Source organism: Aythya marila (genome assembly GCF_965140915.1).
Source record: "Aythya marila genome assembly, chromosome: 8".
Classification (NCBI taxonomy): domain Eukaryota; kingdom Metazoa; phylum Chordata; class Aves; order Anseriformes; family Anatidae; genus Aythya; species Aythya marila.
Window position 1 is genome coordinate 13552022 of NC_139049.1, and position 17010 is coordinate 13569031.

Consider the following 17010-nt stretch of genomic DNA (forward strand, 5'->3'; position numbering starts at 1 on the left):
GTCCAGTGAACAGAGTGACTTCCAGCCGAGGTGTGAAGGTTCCCGAGCAGAACCACTGAGCACCTCCTCCAGCTCAACAGCTTTTGCTCCCTGCATGGCTCGTGGCCTGGACAAAGCTGCCACAGGGTGCTGTGGGGTGAAGCTGCTGGGGGCCCTTGGGGGCATTGAGATCGTGGACCTAAGAGCCTGGTGTAGCCACCTCTGCAAACATCCCCAGCACTCCTGGGATGTGACACTGCCTCGTCAGGCTATCTCTGGGGGAAGGTCAGCTTGGTAGCAGATTTCTCTCCTGCTTATATGCAGCAGCTGAGCATTGGCCACAGATGCAATCAGCTCTGCTGGCACTTTTCCGTCCCCGATTCTGTCTGAGGTTACAGCTCGGCCGTGCAGGATTGATCTGCACAGTTATGCTCTGAGCTGGGCAGGCAGGGGCTGCGAGATGGAGGCTTTGTCCTTCCCTTCCAAGAGGGATTTGGCTTTTATTTAGTGTGTAAGTACTTCTGTCAAGAACGTGCAGCACACACTGTCAGAATTAAGAGTAAATCCATTAGATACTTTCTGAATTACAAGGATTAAAAGGGATTTCTTTAAGGAATGCAGCATTTTTACATTTTTTTTTCTTTGTCTCACATTTTTTCTTTGTCTGGAATGGTATTTGCAAGGGAACAATGAAGACTTTACACACCCATATAGACTCAAATTTTCTAAAGTTTTGCATATAGACTGTATTTGGAGCCACAAGGCTATAATTAGGATAAGACAAGGCTTTTGTCACTAACATGTCACTGATTAAAAACCCATGTAATAAAATCTGGGATGACAACAAATACATTTTAATAACAGCAACATAATTACTGAGAGAGACTGATACAGGGCAAAATTAAGATTGTTTAGGTATCTTCATACTTTGTTTCTTCCTTCAAGTTCTTCAATTGCTTCAAGTGCTCATTTCCCAGATTCATAATACTGAAATTGAAATAATCACCAAATCGGCAGAGGATCTGGGGTTTTCTCATCTGGTTGTTGCACTCTGTACTCTCAGCTTTCCATGATCCCAGGTTTTCACCCGGAACGGCAGCCCGGTGTGATGTCTCACAGATCCACAAGTCAAGGTCTGATACTGAGGTGGGGAGTCAGCAGGTGGCCTTTGTGAAAACGGGGAGAGTTTACACGCACAAAAAGGACACCTTGGGCTCTGCAGTGTTTCAGGCTGCTGAAGGATGCCAAGCAGATTCACTTTTGGGATCAGGATCCCTTCACTTCTCAGCATTTTGACTGTGTTGCAGAGCCAGGATACATTGCTATTCACTGCGTTCTTGGGCTATCTGGTCAACCGGGCTCATCTGTGGATCAAATCCTTCCCAGTACCATGTAATTAATAAAATGGTAGACCACAATTATTGACTCATTAGCAATAAAAATTATAATACGCTCTGACCTCTCTGAGAAATCTGCTTCTTTGAAGATAAGACCTTTATCACAACTCTCTTTGAATAAAACTAAATGGAGATAGACTTGTGACTCCTCCTTAAATGGAAGGAGCCTTGACTCCAAAAAAGTTTGGAGTAGAAATTAATAAGAAACACCAGGGCTGTTCGTTCCCCAGTGTGGCAAGCTGCCCAAGACTCAGGAATCAGTTCTGCCCCATGCAACTCTCTCGGGGCTTTTGAGGTGAACTGGACTCGAACAAGACTAAGGACAGCCACTGAGTCAATGCAGCCCACTCCTTGCTTCTTCACAATGCGGCATGAGGGATGAGACCCATGTGCGTGGGATGGACAGATGTTGCAGGAAGCCAGAATGTGCCACCCTGGATGTGCCACACAGCCAAAACACCCCAAATTAAGCTTCTGTCTTTGAATCCACATGCAGAAGCTGAGTTTAGGGTGAGGCAGCACTGAAAATTCCTGTTTGGACAGACCCAACCTGTTCTGCTCAGAAGTGCACTCAGAGTCACAGAGACAAGCCAGTGCTCCAGTTGCATTGTATAAAGTCCATCACGGTGCTAATGCTGGCTAAAAAAATAATATATATCAAATTGTCCTTGCAGCCACCTTTTAATTTACATAATAACAGTGCAGGTAGCACCAAGGCCTTGCTGCCATGGGGTACAGGAAGCAGAGGACATTCCAGAGTACCCTTTGCAGTTTGGTGGCTGTGCTATAGTCATGCTGTACAGTGTTGTTCTGCCTCAGAGGAAGCCTTTGGCAGGGGCTCCTGTCTAGCTAAAGAGGTGGAAAAAGGTGGAAAGGTTTGGCTGAGGCAGACGAAGGGATGAGGCGCAGACCCTGGACCCCAGAGTAAGCTCTGGGCAGGTGAGAGCAGCCCCAGTTTGCCCAGTGCTGCCCAGTTTGTTCCCACTCTGCAGGGAAGAGCCCACGCAGAGGAGGGATGGAGGCAGAGCCCCAAGCCCTGCCCAGGGTGCTGCACTGGGAGCTGCCAGGAAACCAGGAAACCGATCCCGTCATCTCAGGAGGCTTCTGTTCCAACACGAACACCACTTCCCCGAGGGTGTTCTCCTTTCAACCTGGAAAACAAAACAAAACACGAGGGGTTCGTTTTCAAAACACAGTTTGTGCTTTGTCCTCAGGGGCCTTGCCAAGGCCCCATCCAGCCGGGCCTCCAGCACCGGCCGGGACGGGGCATCCACAGCTCCTGCGGGCAGCCCGTGCCGGCCCCTCAGCGCCCTGCCCCTGCGGGTGCCCCGGTGGCTGCGCGGTGGCTTCGTGCTCCCCCCTCACATTCCTGCCCCGCTGCCTCAGGCGGGCCCAGGCGGCCAAATGGCTGCTGCGCTGGGGGTGGTGGTGGTGAGGGGGGTGCTTTCTCAGCGCAAAGCCCAGTTTGGGCCCGAACCCAGTGGCGAGGCGGCTGTAGGCAAGCCCCGTCCGTGTGCGCACACACACTGAGTCGCGATATGTCGGCGTGGGGCAGGGCCTCGAGCTCCCCGCCCGCCCGCCCGCCCGCTCGCTCGCTGAGGAGATCGGGGGCCGCGCTGGGCCGGCGCCGCGGTTGCCATGGCGACAGCCCGCTCGGCCCCCTCCCCTCCGGGGGTTGCCATAGCAGCGGGGCAGCCAATCGGCGGCCGCCATTCAGGGGAAGGGGGGGCAAGGCGCGGGGAAGGCTTTGCCGGTGGCGCCGCCGGAAGTGGCGGCGGGGCCGGGCCCGGAAGTGCGGCCGGCGGGGCGGGAGGGCCCGGAGGGGCGGCGGGGACGGGACGGGACGGAGCCGTGCGGCGGCTGCACCCGCACCCGCACCTGAAGCGGCGGCGGCTCCGGCTCCAGCTCCTCCTCCCCGTGCGGCCCGTGCCCGGCCGGAGCGCGGCCCCCGGCCCCTCCCCTCCCGCCCCTCCCCGCGGCCCTGCACGGGAAGATGGCGGCGGCGGCCGGAGGCGGCGGTGGCAGCGGCGGCGGCCTGGGGGCGTGGGGCCGGCCCGGCCTGTGAGAGCCGCGGCGGGGCGGCGCGGCGGCGGCGGCTGAGCGGCGGAGGATGAGCCTGCTGTGCGCGCAGTATCTCCGGTGAGAGCCCTGCCGGGGGCGGGGGGGCGCCTCCTGCCGCCGGGCGAGGCCGCGGGGGGCTCGGGGGGCTCCGGGCCCAGCCCCGCCACGGGGCCGGGGAGGCTCGGGCCGGGGCAGCCTCGGCGCAGAGCAGAGCGGGGACGGCCCTCGGCCCCCGGCCCTCCTTGCTCCGGCCCCGGCCCCGCCGCAAGGTCACGCCGTGCCCCGGGGCGGCGGGGAGCTGCCGGGCCCTGCGGGGCGGCCCTGCCGTGCCCCCGCCGGCTGGAGCTGGGCGGCTGGGAGTGCCGGCCGGGACGCGGGCCCCGGGTCTTGCTGGGGGCTGGCACCGCCTGGCTTCCTGCAGGCTCCCTCGGCGGGCACGAAATGCTTTTTTTGTCTTACAGTTGTGGAAAGGAGAGTTGTGAGACGCCGGTGGCCTTTCGGTGTCTGTAACGTGCTGAAGGAGGGGGTGTTGTGCACCTCCCAGCCTTCCGGGGCGCCTCGTGAGAAAGGTGTAGTGCTACCAGAAAGACATGCTGGCTCTTTCTGGAGACTTAAAGGCCTGGGCAGGTTTCTAGAGCGGGTTCCAGGAGGTTCTTGTATTTCCCAAACAATTCTTGACTACCGTTGTGAAGCACCTCAGCTGTGCCTCTGTACTGATTCTTCAGATCCATCTGTTCTTCTTAATCTTATCTGCGCCTGCCTCCCTGGTGGTCCAGATCCCAACTCAAGCCTTCGCCCCCTAGAAGTAGCTGATCTTTTCTCTAGTAACAAGTTCACAAGGTTTTTTTTCTTCCCAATTAGATCTATAACCTGCGCTGTCTTAGCTGCTTCTTCCATTTTTCCAGACACTTCATGAATGCAAGGTCTAAAACGTCTGTTGTCAGCTCTCCTCTGCTGGTACAAGAGTCACTTTAATATCTGTCTTAATCATGTTGCAGCTCCCCCCCCGTGGCTATGAGCCTGTGACTGCCTTGTGTTCCTGCAAGGCAGCGCTGCCCCAGCCGCGTGTGTCCTGCCCAAGGCACCTTCCTGCACCCCCAGGCCTTTTCTTGGCACTCCTTGTTCTGTGCCAAGCTGAAGATCCTCCTCGCCTGCAGCACGTGGGCAGTAGTCACCTCTCTCTGCTAACTTTGCTCCTCTGATGGTGTAGCTCAGCCTGTAGTGTATTTTCAGACCGCTCTGTTTTGTGTAGTGCCTAATGTGACAGGACTGAGCACTGGGTGCTAATACCTTATATCTGGTGATTCCTGGGTTTGCCACCACAAACCTGATCTCCTTCAGAAAAAGGAAAAAAGAAAGGGGGGGAAGCCCCCAAAACTTTCCAAGCAGTCTGTAGCCAGCAACGTGCACGTTTTCCCTCTGCACAGTGTTTGTTTCAGTTCTCTGTGGAGAGGGTAGGCTTGGGGGCAGTTTCCTTAAATCTGCAAGATGCCTTTTATGTCCACAGCGGTGTTACTGTGTATGTTTAGTTCTTTCATTTGCATAGGGCAGAAATTGAGCTGCTGGGAACTGGATGCTGCAGCCCAGGCTAATGAGGGAAGAAGGCCTCAAGCTCTCAGAGCCAGGTCTGTTAGTCCTTTTACGGAGGAGGGCATCCTCCTGGCGCCAGCATCATAAGCTCTATCCACATGGAATGGTGAAGGAACAGACAGATAAAGGGTAATGATACAAAAAGGTAGCTTAAAAAATGTTGAGCTGGGTAAAGGTGCAGGGCAGTTTGTCTCTGCTAGTCTTTTGCTTCATAAAGCTAATGAGGGACAGAAAAGTTTGTGTGAAAAACCTTTCTCTGTGTGTTTGAAGTTTAGGTAGGAGAGAGCTGAATTTCTGAGGTGACCGTGTAATGCTTGAATAACTAGTGAAATAATGACTCTGCAAGAATCAAGAGACAGTGAAGAGAATGAGCAGGGAAGAAAGGGACTCTTGGCCAGAGTGCCTTAACTCCTCCCCTACCAGCCTCTCGTTGTCTATATATATGTGTGTGTGTATATGTACACGAATCAGTTGTTCTAAAATGCTGTTCTTAAAAGATCCTGACCCTTCAGTAAGAGTGCAAGAGCTGAGAAGCAGCTGGTGCTCCTACAGAAGTTTTCCAGAAAGAACAGAGAAGGTCAGACTTAATGTACCCAGTCTCTCTGAAGTCCTTTTTCAAGTCATCTTCATATATCGTGATAGTGTTGGAGGTCTTCGCTTTCTTGCATGCAATATCCTTTTCAAGGTCACCTCTCAGGAGGACCAGGTTGCATTCTGTCTCTTCTGAGTTAAGTTTCCTAGGTACTTCTCTTGGGTCTGTCTTTGAGACACTTTACCAAGATCCCTCAATCTAGTCAGGTGAGTAAAAACATCAGAAAGTTCTTTTAAAGAGCTCTGAGGAGGGCGGCAGAGTTTGCACCTCTCTGTTCAGGTGAATGCATTCTCAGCCTGGTGTGTGTGATCTGGCCAAATTCATGCTGCTTGGGGAGTCTTCAGGTATTCCCCATACATCAAATTGATCTTGTGGGACAGGCATCTTAAACATTTCATGTATCCTGCTAGCTACAGAAGGCACTTAGAAGCAAATTATACTGCCGATGGGATCTCTAACATAATACCACTGAAAATTCCTTTTTAAAGACAGTACTAAGCTTGAACCCACCTACTCCTCTTGTCTTTGCTCTAAGGAAAGAGCTTCACTGCCAATTCTGCATGCTAACGTTCCAAGTGTAGTCAACGTGGACTCAGAAGTGTCGCAGTTTGGCGGAGATGTGACCGTCTGGATTGTGTTTTACAGAGCTGTGAACTCCAGTTTCAAGTTACATGTGGCATTACTCCGGTAAATTGTGGCTTTTAGCACTATGTAAACGTAGCATAAAAAGTGCCTGAATTACAGGGCTCAAACACTGCTTAGAAATCCTGGTGCTGACGAACCGGGAGGTAGTTTCCTTTAGTCTTAGGATGAGGCTATAACCAACTTCATTAAAGGTTTGACTGCTTTAATAATTTAAATCGTGGCTCTCTTTTCAAAGACTCATCAGTAGCTCCATTAACTTCTGCATCTGCCGTGTCTGTGCGGTTGCTCTGTTGCTGTCTGCCAGGCCGTGACACACCTCTCACCAGGTTTCTTCCTTGTTAGTGGAGGAGGGCAGGAGCAGAGGTGATTTAGTGCTGCAGCCTTCGCGTGTGAACGTGTCCTGGTACCGATCCCTGAGGAGGAGGATGTAAAACCGATGTGTGTCGGTGCCCGAAAGGCACAAACCAGTACTGCTTGAAGCCCAGAGCAGAGCCAGCTAACTACCTTGAGAGTAGGAAAAAGGTTAGTAAATGTCAGCTCAGGGTTAAGAGTCCAGCAGTGCATGGCTGGAGCAAACTGCCTGGAGCTGATGGGGTCACTGGGGCTGGAGGTGACCTCAGCAGTCCCTGTCTTAACCCCCTCTCCAGGAGGGGCAGCCCCCCGGTGTCGCAGCAGGTTGTTCAGGGCTTGACAGCCCCTAAGGAAGGAGACAGCCCGTGCTGCTCCTCCTTCGTGTTGTCTGAACCTTGTGCTCGCCTTCCTGCCATGTGCCGCTGCTGGCGGCCTGGCTTCATCTTTTTATCCCAGCCCATGGGCTTGTGGCTGCTGCCCCTTGCCCCAAGCTGGGTGAGTGCAACCTGGGGCTTTAGAGAGTTCGCTCTGGCTGGTCTGCAGTCCTTTGTGGCTTGTCTTCACATCCACTGGGTCTGGGAAAGTTTTCCCTCTGTTTTTTTAAAATGTTCTGCAATGATTAATGCTACTTTCATGCATTGTTTACTCTTGGATTTTAAACAGGAGAGGAGTAGTAGAGAGGTCAGAAAGCTGCGCTGGCCTTTTGGGAGGCACTTCTTAGCAAGGTGTTTTCTCTGGGGAGAAGTAAAGGGAAGAGCGTTCCTTCTTTGTTGTCTATACGAGCTGTTCCTGGCACTTGGTAACTAGACTTACTGCCGTTATTTAACACGAGCAGCTATTCTTCAAGGCAGAGGGCCGTGGTTTTAAAGGCAAATAAGATTGATGATGAGTACTGCTTACTGCAGATCTACAAGCTTTGTGTGGTGACCTATGGAGTAAAAAAGAATTAAAATAAAAAAAAAGGACAAAAAGACATTAAGCAATTCCCCCAGAGCTACCTGCTGGAAGAAATGCTTCCTGCTGCAAGCCCCCAGACACACGCTGTGTCCCTTGGGTCTGTCCTCTCAGTGTGTGCCAGGCAGCTGTAGCCAAGCAGCTCCCCCTTTTTTTTTTCTCATGGACTTTTTGGGGCTTTTTACATCCTTCTGCCACCCAGGGGCAACTTGCACTAAGGTCACATCATCTCTCGTAGACCTTACGCTGTGTTTTGCCCAAGGAAGCAAGGCTCCTGTGAACATCCTGCTTGCCAGCTGTCGCTCCACTTCCTCCAGTGCTTCTGATGCAGTTGACCCATCTGCAGAGGGACAGGAGTCTCGGTGCTGACAGTTCCCATCGGCATGGTGGTACCTGTGTGGTCGGAGCAGCCATCCAAGCGGCACTCCTGCTGGAGAGCGGTGGGCAGAGCTCACTGGGCTCAGTAGGCACATGCAGGGCTTCGTGCTAGCCGAAGTGTGTGGGGTTTGAGCCTGCGCCGCTGCAAGGTCCTGTTGGGGCAGACGGGGAGGCCGGGCCCAAGTCCTGTGGGCATTCAGGGACTGATGGGCATGTTTTGGCTGGCAGGGAGGTGGCTCGGTGTGGATGCAGGCAGGGGGAGAAGGCTGCAGCGAGCAGGTGACTTGGCCCTTCTTCCTTAATGCCTTGCCAAGGGCTTGCCATCTGGAGAGCTGCTGCTGCTTGCAAGAGCACCCCACTCTTCCTCTCACCCTCTCCCCTCGGCCCTGATTTGATAGTGTACGTTTTGGGCCAGGTCTCCAGAGAACTGCTTTATTTCCTCTTTTTTAGCTTCCTCCATTTAACTGGAACACGTTCCCCAGTGCCATTCATTGAGGTACTGCTGATGGACGGGGGAGCTTTGTGCACGGCAGGAGCGAGGTGCTAACAGCAAGGGGCTGCTGCTCCTGGCGATGTAGTGCTTGCTGTCTTGAAGCACTCACTGACCTGTAGCAGTAAGAAATAATGCCCCATTTGCTGGGATCCGTGAACCCCTGCGTGCCCGTGCATCAGTGGTGTGGCTGTCGCAGTGGTACCCCAGCTTTCAGGCTGGGCTGCGACCCCTCCTTTTGCTGCCTTAGTGCATGGCCTGTGGCGGCTGCTGTTACTGCGCCGTGCTTGGGGTTATTGCAAAGCAGTGTTCCAGTGACCTACAAGTGCAGTTGGTGTAAGTAAAGCTGCAGCTGTGTTTATTTATTCGTTTCTGGTTAGAGGGATGACTCTTGCAGCAGGTATTGTTCTAACCGGTGTATTCCTGCACGGTGTGACCTGTGTTGAAGAGGAGGGGGCCCTGTTGTGGCAGCGTAACCCAGTGGTGTTTCACTGGAGCTAGGAGCGGGGTTCTTGAGCTGAACACAGCACTTTGAACAGGCTGTCCCTTTCCCTGAGTGCAGGCTTGCAGAGGCTTTGGGTTAAGTTTCTTTATTTTAGAGCATGGTGAGAAGATACACTTGCCTGTTAACATCCACTTGATGATGGTTTAGCTTGTTTTATTTCAGTACTGAATGTAACGCATACTGTGATATTCAAGCTACCCATAAAATCCACGTCTTCTGTCTAAAGAGTATTGTCCTTGCAGGAGCTTCATAACGAGTAACCCTAGGCTTCTCCGATGAGGTGTGTGGTGGCCTCTGAATAAGCTGATTTGGGTGCCAAATTGTATCGTTCCCTTCTACAGTAGGCAACCTAAAGCTTCGTGTCATTCCATCTGCCTGGAAGGTGGAGCTGCTGGGTTTGCAGCTCTGGCTGTTGCAGGCATCGTGATGCTTCCCGCTGGAGAAGAGGCTGGAGCTGCTGCTGGGCGCCCCTTGGGCTGGTGGGGAGGATGGCAGCTTTGGATGCCTTCAGCCCTCCCTGCCCCGCCTGGTGAAGGAGAGGAGGGATCATGGGGTGTGTGTTTTGGTCGGGGAAGGAGGAGAGGGGGCCTGGAGTTGCTGGGGGCTGAGGGCCCTTCATCGCTGCTCTCGGGCCTCCCAGCAGAGATCCGCTTGTGTGAGCAGACGCGTTGGAGCGAGGGGTGGTAGTAAGGAGTGGTGCTGTGGGGTGACCTGGGGCCGTGGCTCTGCCCTCAGGCCCTGGTTTCTCACTGGTCCCTACAGGAGGGAGCACTGCTGGCCCTTCTGTCTGCGCCTTGGCCGCTCGGGCTGCGGGCAGCATCTTGTGGGATGCAGTCTTACGGTTAGCCTGGGTTCGTCACCACTGCTCACAGTGCTGCCTTCAGGCCCTGTTTCCAGGCTTGTGTGGCCGCTGCTGCTCTTCCCACTTAAACTTAAGAGCTGGAGGAGCAGTTCAGGTTGTAGGCTTGGTGTCTTCCTAGACAACCAAATGCGGGGGAAATTGCTCAAGCAGTGTCTGGATATTGCATGTTTCTATTCCTCCAAGCTGTATTTGCAGCCACGCATTCAGATCAACATCATGCTGTGAGGTATGATGGAACAAGAGCTTTTGGAGTAATGTGAGGTCTGCTTTCTTTTCTTTCTGTATTCCAGTAGGACATTTCTCAGGTTATTCACACTGGCTTCTGCACTCAAGGGGTTATTGTAAGGAACCAGAAGGCTGAGGGGTCTCTTGGGATTGTTACCCTGCTGTGGGCCACAGACCGAATTTCACTGGTGGGACTCAAATCAGAGATACCCTTGAGGTACTTAGGAGTCCTGCTAGAGTTAATTTTGTCTTCCACCTGTAGGGGGAAAAAGTCACTTTCCTGAAAGTACTTAGAATGTCCCTAATAAGTCAGAGGTCTGTTTCCCATATTTTAATTTCATTGTGTTGTTGAAAGTATCTCCTAATGCTCAGCCTTAGTGAACACTTTTCTGCTTCATCTAATGCTGGTATGTGTAAGTTGACTTTGTATATTTTTTCCCCTTTCTTTGAAGGAGCTAATTAGCTTTCTTACAGCTAATGTCAGAAGGGGAGGGGAATGAATATGTGACAAATCAGTTGGGAAGACCATCTTTCAGCCCTTTGGTCTACGATAATCCTAGAAATTCTGCTATTGTGTTCTCTGCTGCACAGCCAGCCTCTTGGAGTTTGCTTTGCCGTGTCCTGCCTTGGTCGCTCCGATTTAACAAAAGCACGTGGGTGTTGCTTTGTGGCAGGCAGCTGTGCCATGTCATCCTGTTTTAAACCAGGGTTTCTTGGAGCCAGTAAGAAACCTTTGACAGACTCCAGCTTTGGTTCCTTCTGCAGTCAGTGGATGTTTGTACCAGGGCCTTTGAGCATTTGTACTCCTAGTTTGAGGTACATTTGAGCAATTGAGAGGGGTCTCTAGGGCAGTCTTTGTAGAACAGCCTCCTAATAACTAAAAATAGAAAAGTTAATCATCTGTCCCTGTGAAGAGGGGGAGAAAGAGGGATACTTGCTTGGCTCTTGCCTAGATGCTAGCTGTCTTGAAGCAGTATAAATGCTGGTAGAGGACAATGCAGTGACAAAAGTGCTGAGGAGAGAGGCTTGATCTAACCGGCTGTTCCTCGGGAGGCAGGGGGCAAGCAGGTCTGCTTTTATGAATGTCACTAAGAGTAGTCTTAAAGAATTTGTCACTTAAGAAGTGTATGAAAACAGAAGCAACTCTTTGAGCTTCAACATTCATCCGCAGTTGCTAGCAAAAAAGGGAATGTGATTTCATTTTGGATGGGAATGTGAGATTCAAGGAAGGCTATTTTTGGTATGGGTTACTGAATATAAAAAATGATTGAAAGATACAGGGTAAACCTGTAGTAAAAATCTAGGAGGGATGTTAGTTCGTGTTAATACCATCAATACGCATGAAGTTGAACCTATATGTAAAATCTTTAACTAGAAAAGAAGTGATGAAGTGCTTACTATGGATCCTTACTACTAATCCAAATTAATACAGAATACCTTAATTTAGGAGCATATCACACAGGGTATGTAAGGGGATGAACTTCTGGAGATTTTCCCACCTGGTGCTATGTCTCCGTACTACCTTGTTGTCGAGATGTTTTTAGTTTTGAAGCATGCTGCAGGAGTGACAGGGCTTGGGGCAAAGTCAGGTGTAGGGAATTATGGCTTGCGGGGTGAGCTGAAACACCCATCTTCCTGGGTTTGACCTCAAAGACTGCAGTGACCTCTACAGCTTTAGGCTATCCCAAAAGGTATGTCCAGTATCTTTCTCATGAAGATACCAAATGCGTGCTGATGCTGTCTGGGCAACTACAGGCTATTTTGGTAGCTTCCATTGTAGCCTGCTGGGTAGAAGCGAGCATTAAAGGTGCTTGGTGTCTACCTGTAACATTTTGTTATGTATGCAGAGTTTTGGGATACTGTCTCAAATCAGGTAAAATTCTGCCTGCTTTGCATTGAAGATAGTTATAAAGATGTGCCTTGTGTGTAACTGTTTCTGTTAACTCCTGAAATAATTCTTTGAGGACTATGAAACTGGCAACTGCTATGCTGGAGTTGTGTTTTTCGGATGCAGCCCAGGAGTAGCTTGTGTTTGAAGAAGACCTCTGAGCCTTGAAGGACTTGGCTGCAGGAAGCCTTCTCTGCAGGGCTGATAGCACCGCTGAGCATATGGAGCTCAGATCTTGAGGCTGAAGCGGCATGATTCATGTAGTTTCCATGCTTTTCTGTCAAATGCCAAAATGCAGTGCCAAACCATTCTATTTTCCAATTTGTTCTGGGTGTGCTAGAATACTCCATGAAGCGTTTGTGTGGTGACAAGGTCCAAGCTATTGTGGCTGTGGAGTGAAATGCCAGAGCTGAGCTGGCTTCTGTGAGCGGAGCACGCGCGGGCGTTGAGCTAATGGCCTTTAATTACGCACTCACGCCGGATCTTTTCCCGGCATGATCAGTTCTTACTCAGTCTGCAGCAGAGATGCAGAAAACGCTGTCTCGGTGTAAGGCATGGCTCGGTTTAAGGCAGGCCGCAGTTCTGTGGGGCCGGCGGTGTGGCTGGGGTGGGCTGGGAAGCATGCGGTATGGTGTTTTGTGGGAATGATGGGGTGAGGGAATCGCATACCTTGTCTCTGGATGTCCTTTCCAGCCTTTCCATTTTTTCGCTTGGGCTGGGGGTTGTAGCCCAGTGCTGTGGAGCCTTTTTTGCAGCCGTTGCAGCGGGTGGAGGGAGCATGGTGAGCAGCTCTGCTCTGCATGAGCTGCTCAGAGACGATCCTTTTTGAGTCTGTATCTGAGGGGTTGAGATGTATGTTTGAAATACAATGATTTTTGTAAAAATGGGCAATCCCCCAAAGCAGGACTAGCCGTAGAAGTTACAGACTTGCTCAGAAGCTTGATCCTAGCTGGTTGGTGAGTTATGGAGGCTGGAGGGGTGCGTTACAGGTTACCGAGCAGCTTGCTTCAGAGTTGGTCCCAACCTGCTGTGAGCAGAACTTCTGGGGTTTGCTGGGCTCTGCAGCTGAGCCACACCGCCAAGCAGGCCAAGGGTTATTTATACATGTTGGTTTTCCTCGGGAACCACTTGGCTCCAGTTTGCGCTCAGAAACTTCAAGCTGCTCAGTTTCTAGAGAGGGGCAGCTCTCTCAGTAGTGTCATCTGTGCTGCTCCAGTCCTGAGCTCATGAAATGCTCCAGCCCCAAGCTGCTGGGGTCGGCTTCTCTTCCAGCTGAACGCAGACAAGAGAGCAGCTCCTACATGTCCCAGAGCACGTGAATTTTGCTGGTGGACTCTCAAGTTTTGCAGCCCATCCGGATGAAGAGCTGCATGGCTCAGCCAGGAGCTGAGTGTGGCAAGGTGACAAAGCCTCCTTCCCCTAGCTCCCTGCTGCTCACGCAGGTACTGCAAGACCTCAGGCCATCTGTGTGGATTTGTCCAGCTCTGTAGGAAATAGTGCTGGTTGTGTGGCCTGAGGTGAGAATTTAATGTCTGTATCCTTTTTTTATTTGAAATTGCTGCGTGTTAGTGCCAGAAGTATTACAAGTGCCATTTGTCCATTCAATCTTTTATCATCGTGCCTTTTTGTAGTTATGCTTGGTTTTAATCCCTGGGTAATAGGTTCCTAATTTTTCTGTAGTGCGAGCACTGCCATGGTTAGCTGAAGAGCTCTGCTGTCAGCTCCTGCAGGAAGGTGAACACAGGGAGGGCTTGTGCTTTTCTTCTTTCCTCTCAACCACGAGCAACAACCAGGTAGAGTTTATTTTTTTCCCATGTCTCTGGTAAAACAGTGTTCCAGGTAACCAGTAGGCTGAGGTGGAAAGTTAACAAGCAGTGTAGGTGAGATTTCAGAGCAAACTTTAGAAAACTCAGGTGAGTGTACCAGAGCTGGTCATAATGTGTTTGCTATTCCTTGTGGGAGCATTCTCTCTCCCTTGCTTTTGTCTCTCCTCTAATAGAGCCTGAACTAGGAGAAAGGGAGTAAATAAGATTTAAAAAAAAAAAAATAAAATAATGCTATTCTGTGTCCCCTTTCTCCGCTCCCTTCTCTCAGCTGTTGATTCAGCCCCAAATCGACAACAGCATACTTTAAAACAAAACAAAAACCAAAACCCAACCAAAACCAAGACACCAATATTCAGGTACTAAACCATTGTAATTCTTTTTTGTTGAAATTAACTTTTCTTTGGAGGAAAATTGAAGAGTGGTTGCTCGGTGTTGTTTTGGAATTGCTTCTGTGTGAGCATTTCCACCTGTTGGAGTGGTTAAACATTTAATGATAACTTGTGTTAAGTGTATTTGGCTTTCTTGTTAATCTATTATTGAAAAGTGACCTTTTCTTCCCCAAATGAAGAATCCCCTATACTCCCTTTGTTGCTTCCTTATCAGTGTGTGTAGGGGGATCTGGGATTTGATAGGGGAACTGAAATAGTTGCTGATGCTTCAGAGCTGCCAGGGGAAAACCAAATGGAGTTCCCCTTCAGGCATGGTGGAAAACAGCATGCTGTGCTGTGTGTTTCTGCAAGGTTGGGAGTTTTCATGGGTTTTGTAGGACTTGGGCCATCACAGATTTCACCCAGCTCCTCCTTGCTGTGTAAGAGAAAGGAGTGTGGGGTAAATGAATCTTGGCTCTGGCTGTTGTGCCCCTTGGAAGCAGCGTGTGGCAGCGAGGCAGCCCAGGACAGCTGCTTTGAAAACCTGGGCTTCGTTTTGTGCTCAGTGGTGAAGCTGGTTAACAAAACTGTGCTTCCCTCAAACTGCTGTGGCCTCTAATAGTTACAGCATGGTGCGTACGGGACTGATTTTCTTAAGAGTGTGTTGAATTATAATAAAGCCAAGGAATTTGTATTGCAACAAAGTGAGCTGGTTTGGGGCAACAATAAAATGGATTCTTTACTTTAGAGATACGTGAAGGGTCTGAAGGCAGGTGGCAATGAGACAGTTGGAAAGCTTGGTCCATAAATGCCAACATTTGAGTTCGTAAGAGAGAAATGATGGTCTGGGGTATGGATTTAAGGTGTCTAACTACCTGTTACACAAAGGCAGTGCCTAACAGGTGCTTAGGGATTGAACAGAAGGCTTTTGTCTTTGGGCTTCAAGCTAAAACACCAGGCAGAGTGTAACTGAACAGCTAGCAGAGCGCATCAAGCTGTACATTCTGACAAAGATGCCTGAAATACATTTGAACTATGTTTTGTGTTTTTTGGCTTTGGACTTACAAACTGGTCAGGAAGACGTGGCCTGAAGACAACTGCTGAGACAAGCCAAGCAAGGAGCTGCTTCAGAATAGTCTTGAGGTGATAAAATGCAAGCTGCGCTGAGTTTGCTGACAGGCAACACGTTTTTGCAGCAGAGTGAGTCATTCTAATGCAAATTCAACATGAGCTGGTTCAGGAAAAGATAGGGATAAAAAGAGCTTATTGCCAGATGCCTGATGAGACTTGCAAATGAAGAGCCATTCGTGATCCTCTCGCAGGTATCAGTGGCCACGGTGTGTGCCCACTGGGAGTCCACAGGCACCAGCAAAGGCACTTCAGTGAAGGCAGTGCATCTTTTCTCTCAAATACTGGTATTTGGGCAGCAAGGCAGAGCAGGTTTGGTGCCCAGTGTGTCCTCTCTTGCCCTATCTCAGCCACCGTGGGTGCAGGTGTTTTATTTGGAGGTTATCTTTAGGTGGAAACAAGAAGCAGCATGCAAGTGTGAGACCAGCCTGACTAATCCCTTTGGCCTCGAGGAAGTATTGAAATAACTCCTATGCATTTTATTAAAAAATATAGTGATAATCCCTTTAGCGTGTCACAAGCTTATGAAATACAAAAGGCAGTTTGCTTTGCAGCTGCTGTTGAGATTAGCATTAAAGGTATTTGAGGACTGACTTCCAAAACAGATTGAAAAAAATTTTGGTGTAAGTTCCAGCAAAGATCTCTTTCAGCAGAAGCTCTGGGGAACTACTCAGTAGTAACAGGAATATTGAAGGCTAAGGCATCAGCATCTTCCTTCACAGTCGGCCAGGGCCAGCCACGCTGGTGGGGTGGTGTGTTTGCAGAGCATCTCTCAGCAGTGGCACTGACTTGGTGCAAAGTAATTCTCCAGGAAACAGCTGGGCCAAACTTTTTTGGGGGGGAGGGAGGAGAAGCCTTTATAATGGTGGTGTTTGCATTTCTCCTTTACCAGGCTGGTAGTTGCAGGTGGTCCCATGTGGGCAGAGCAGCGGCTGGGCAGAGCCCGTTCCTGGGAGGGGAGCGTGGGGGTGGTGGTGGCGGTGCTGGGTGTCCTGCTCTGCGGGAGCTGCGGCTGCCTCAGCTCAAAGGAAAGAAGCCTGCAGAACCGGCGGGTGTTCCTGGGTGAGCCAAGCTGTGTTATTGCCTTGGCTGGCTGCTCAGAACAGCAAAAAAGATAGCTGTGCACCTGGCAGGGCCAGCTCTGTCTTGCTGCTGTTCCTAACCTGTGAACTGAAGCATCACCGGGCTGCCTCAGCTGGTGAGGCAAGTCCAGCTTTCCTTTTGGCACCAGTGAAGATATTCTTGATGAAAGCCCTCAGAGCATCCCATTGCTTTCTGGGTGGTGCTCTGGTGCCTTGTGGCCAGTTGCTGGAGGTGATCCTGCATTTAATGCAGTCAGGTTTGGTGAAGGGGCCACACAGTGTGTGTCTTCCCGGTGAAGCACTGAGACTCATGTGATAACTTCTTAATCCTAATGTGGATCTCAAAACCTTTCCTCGTTCGTGGTGAGGAGGTGGGACCCAGAACAACTTGAGAAACTGCTATTTTTATAGTCACCACCACTTGACATTGAGAGAGTGCATGCTTGTTTGTGCAGCCTCCCTGGCAGGGGCAAGGAGGGGCTTTCTCCTGGCTCCAGTACTTCCCGAGCCTCCATGCCAAACCCATCACAACTCTCCTCTCCAAATGCGTTTCACATGTGGCAGGGTGAATTTCAGATCCCTGCTTACAGGTAAGCAGGTATTGCTTATGTGGCAGGACACTGCTGCCAGGCAAAGTTTAAAATGCAGTGACAGGTTGTGTGTGTGTGTGTATATATATATATATATAA

The 17010-nt window shown here is 50.7% G+C and overlaps 1 protein-coding gene across 6 annotated transcripts in view; it reads left to right on the forward strand.

Moving 5' to 3' along the window:
• The first annotated feature begins 3185 nt into the window (after positions 1-3185).
• The window catches only part of SMG7 (SMG7 nonsense mediated mRNA decay factor), a 47691-nt gene continuing 33866 nt past the window's right edge, over positions 3186-17010 (forward strand). For all 6 annotated transcript variants that reach the window (XM_082766133.1, XM_082766131.1, XM_082766132.1 and 3 more), the window contains exon 1: positions 3186-3515. In XM_082766133.1, the coding sequence (XP_082622259.1) occupies positions 3487-3515 (29 nt within the window). In that variant the 5' untranslated portion in view covers positions 3186-3486. The remainder of the gene's footprint in view (positions 3516-17010) is intronic.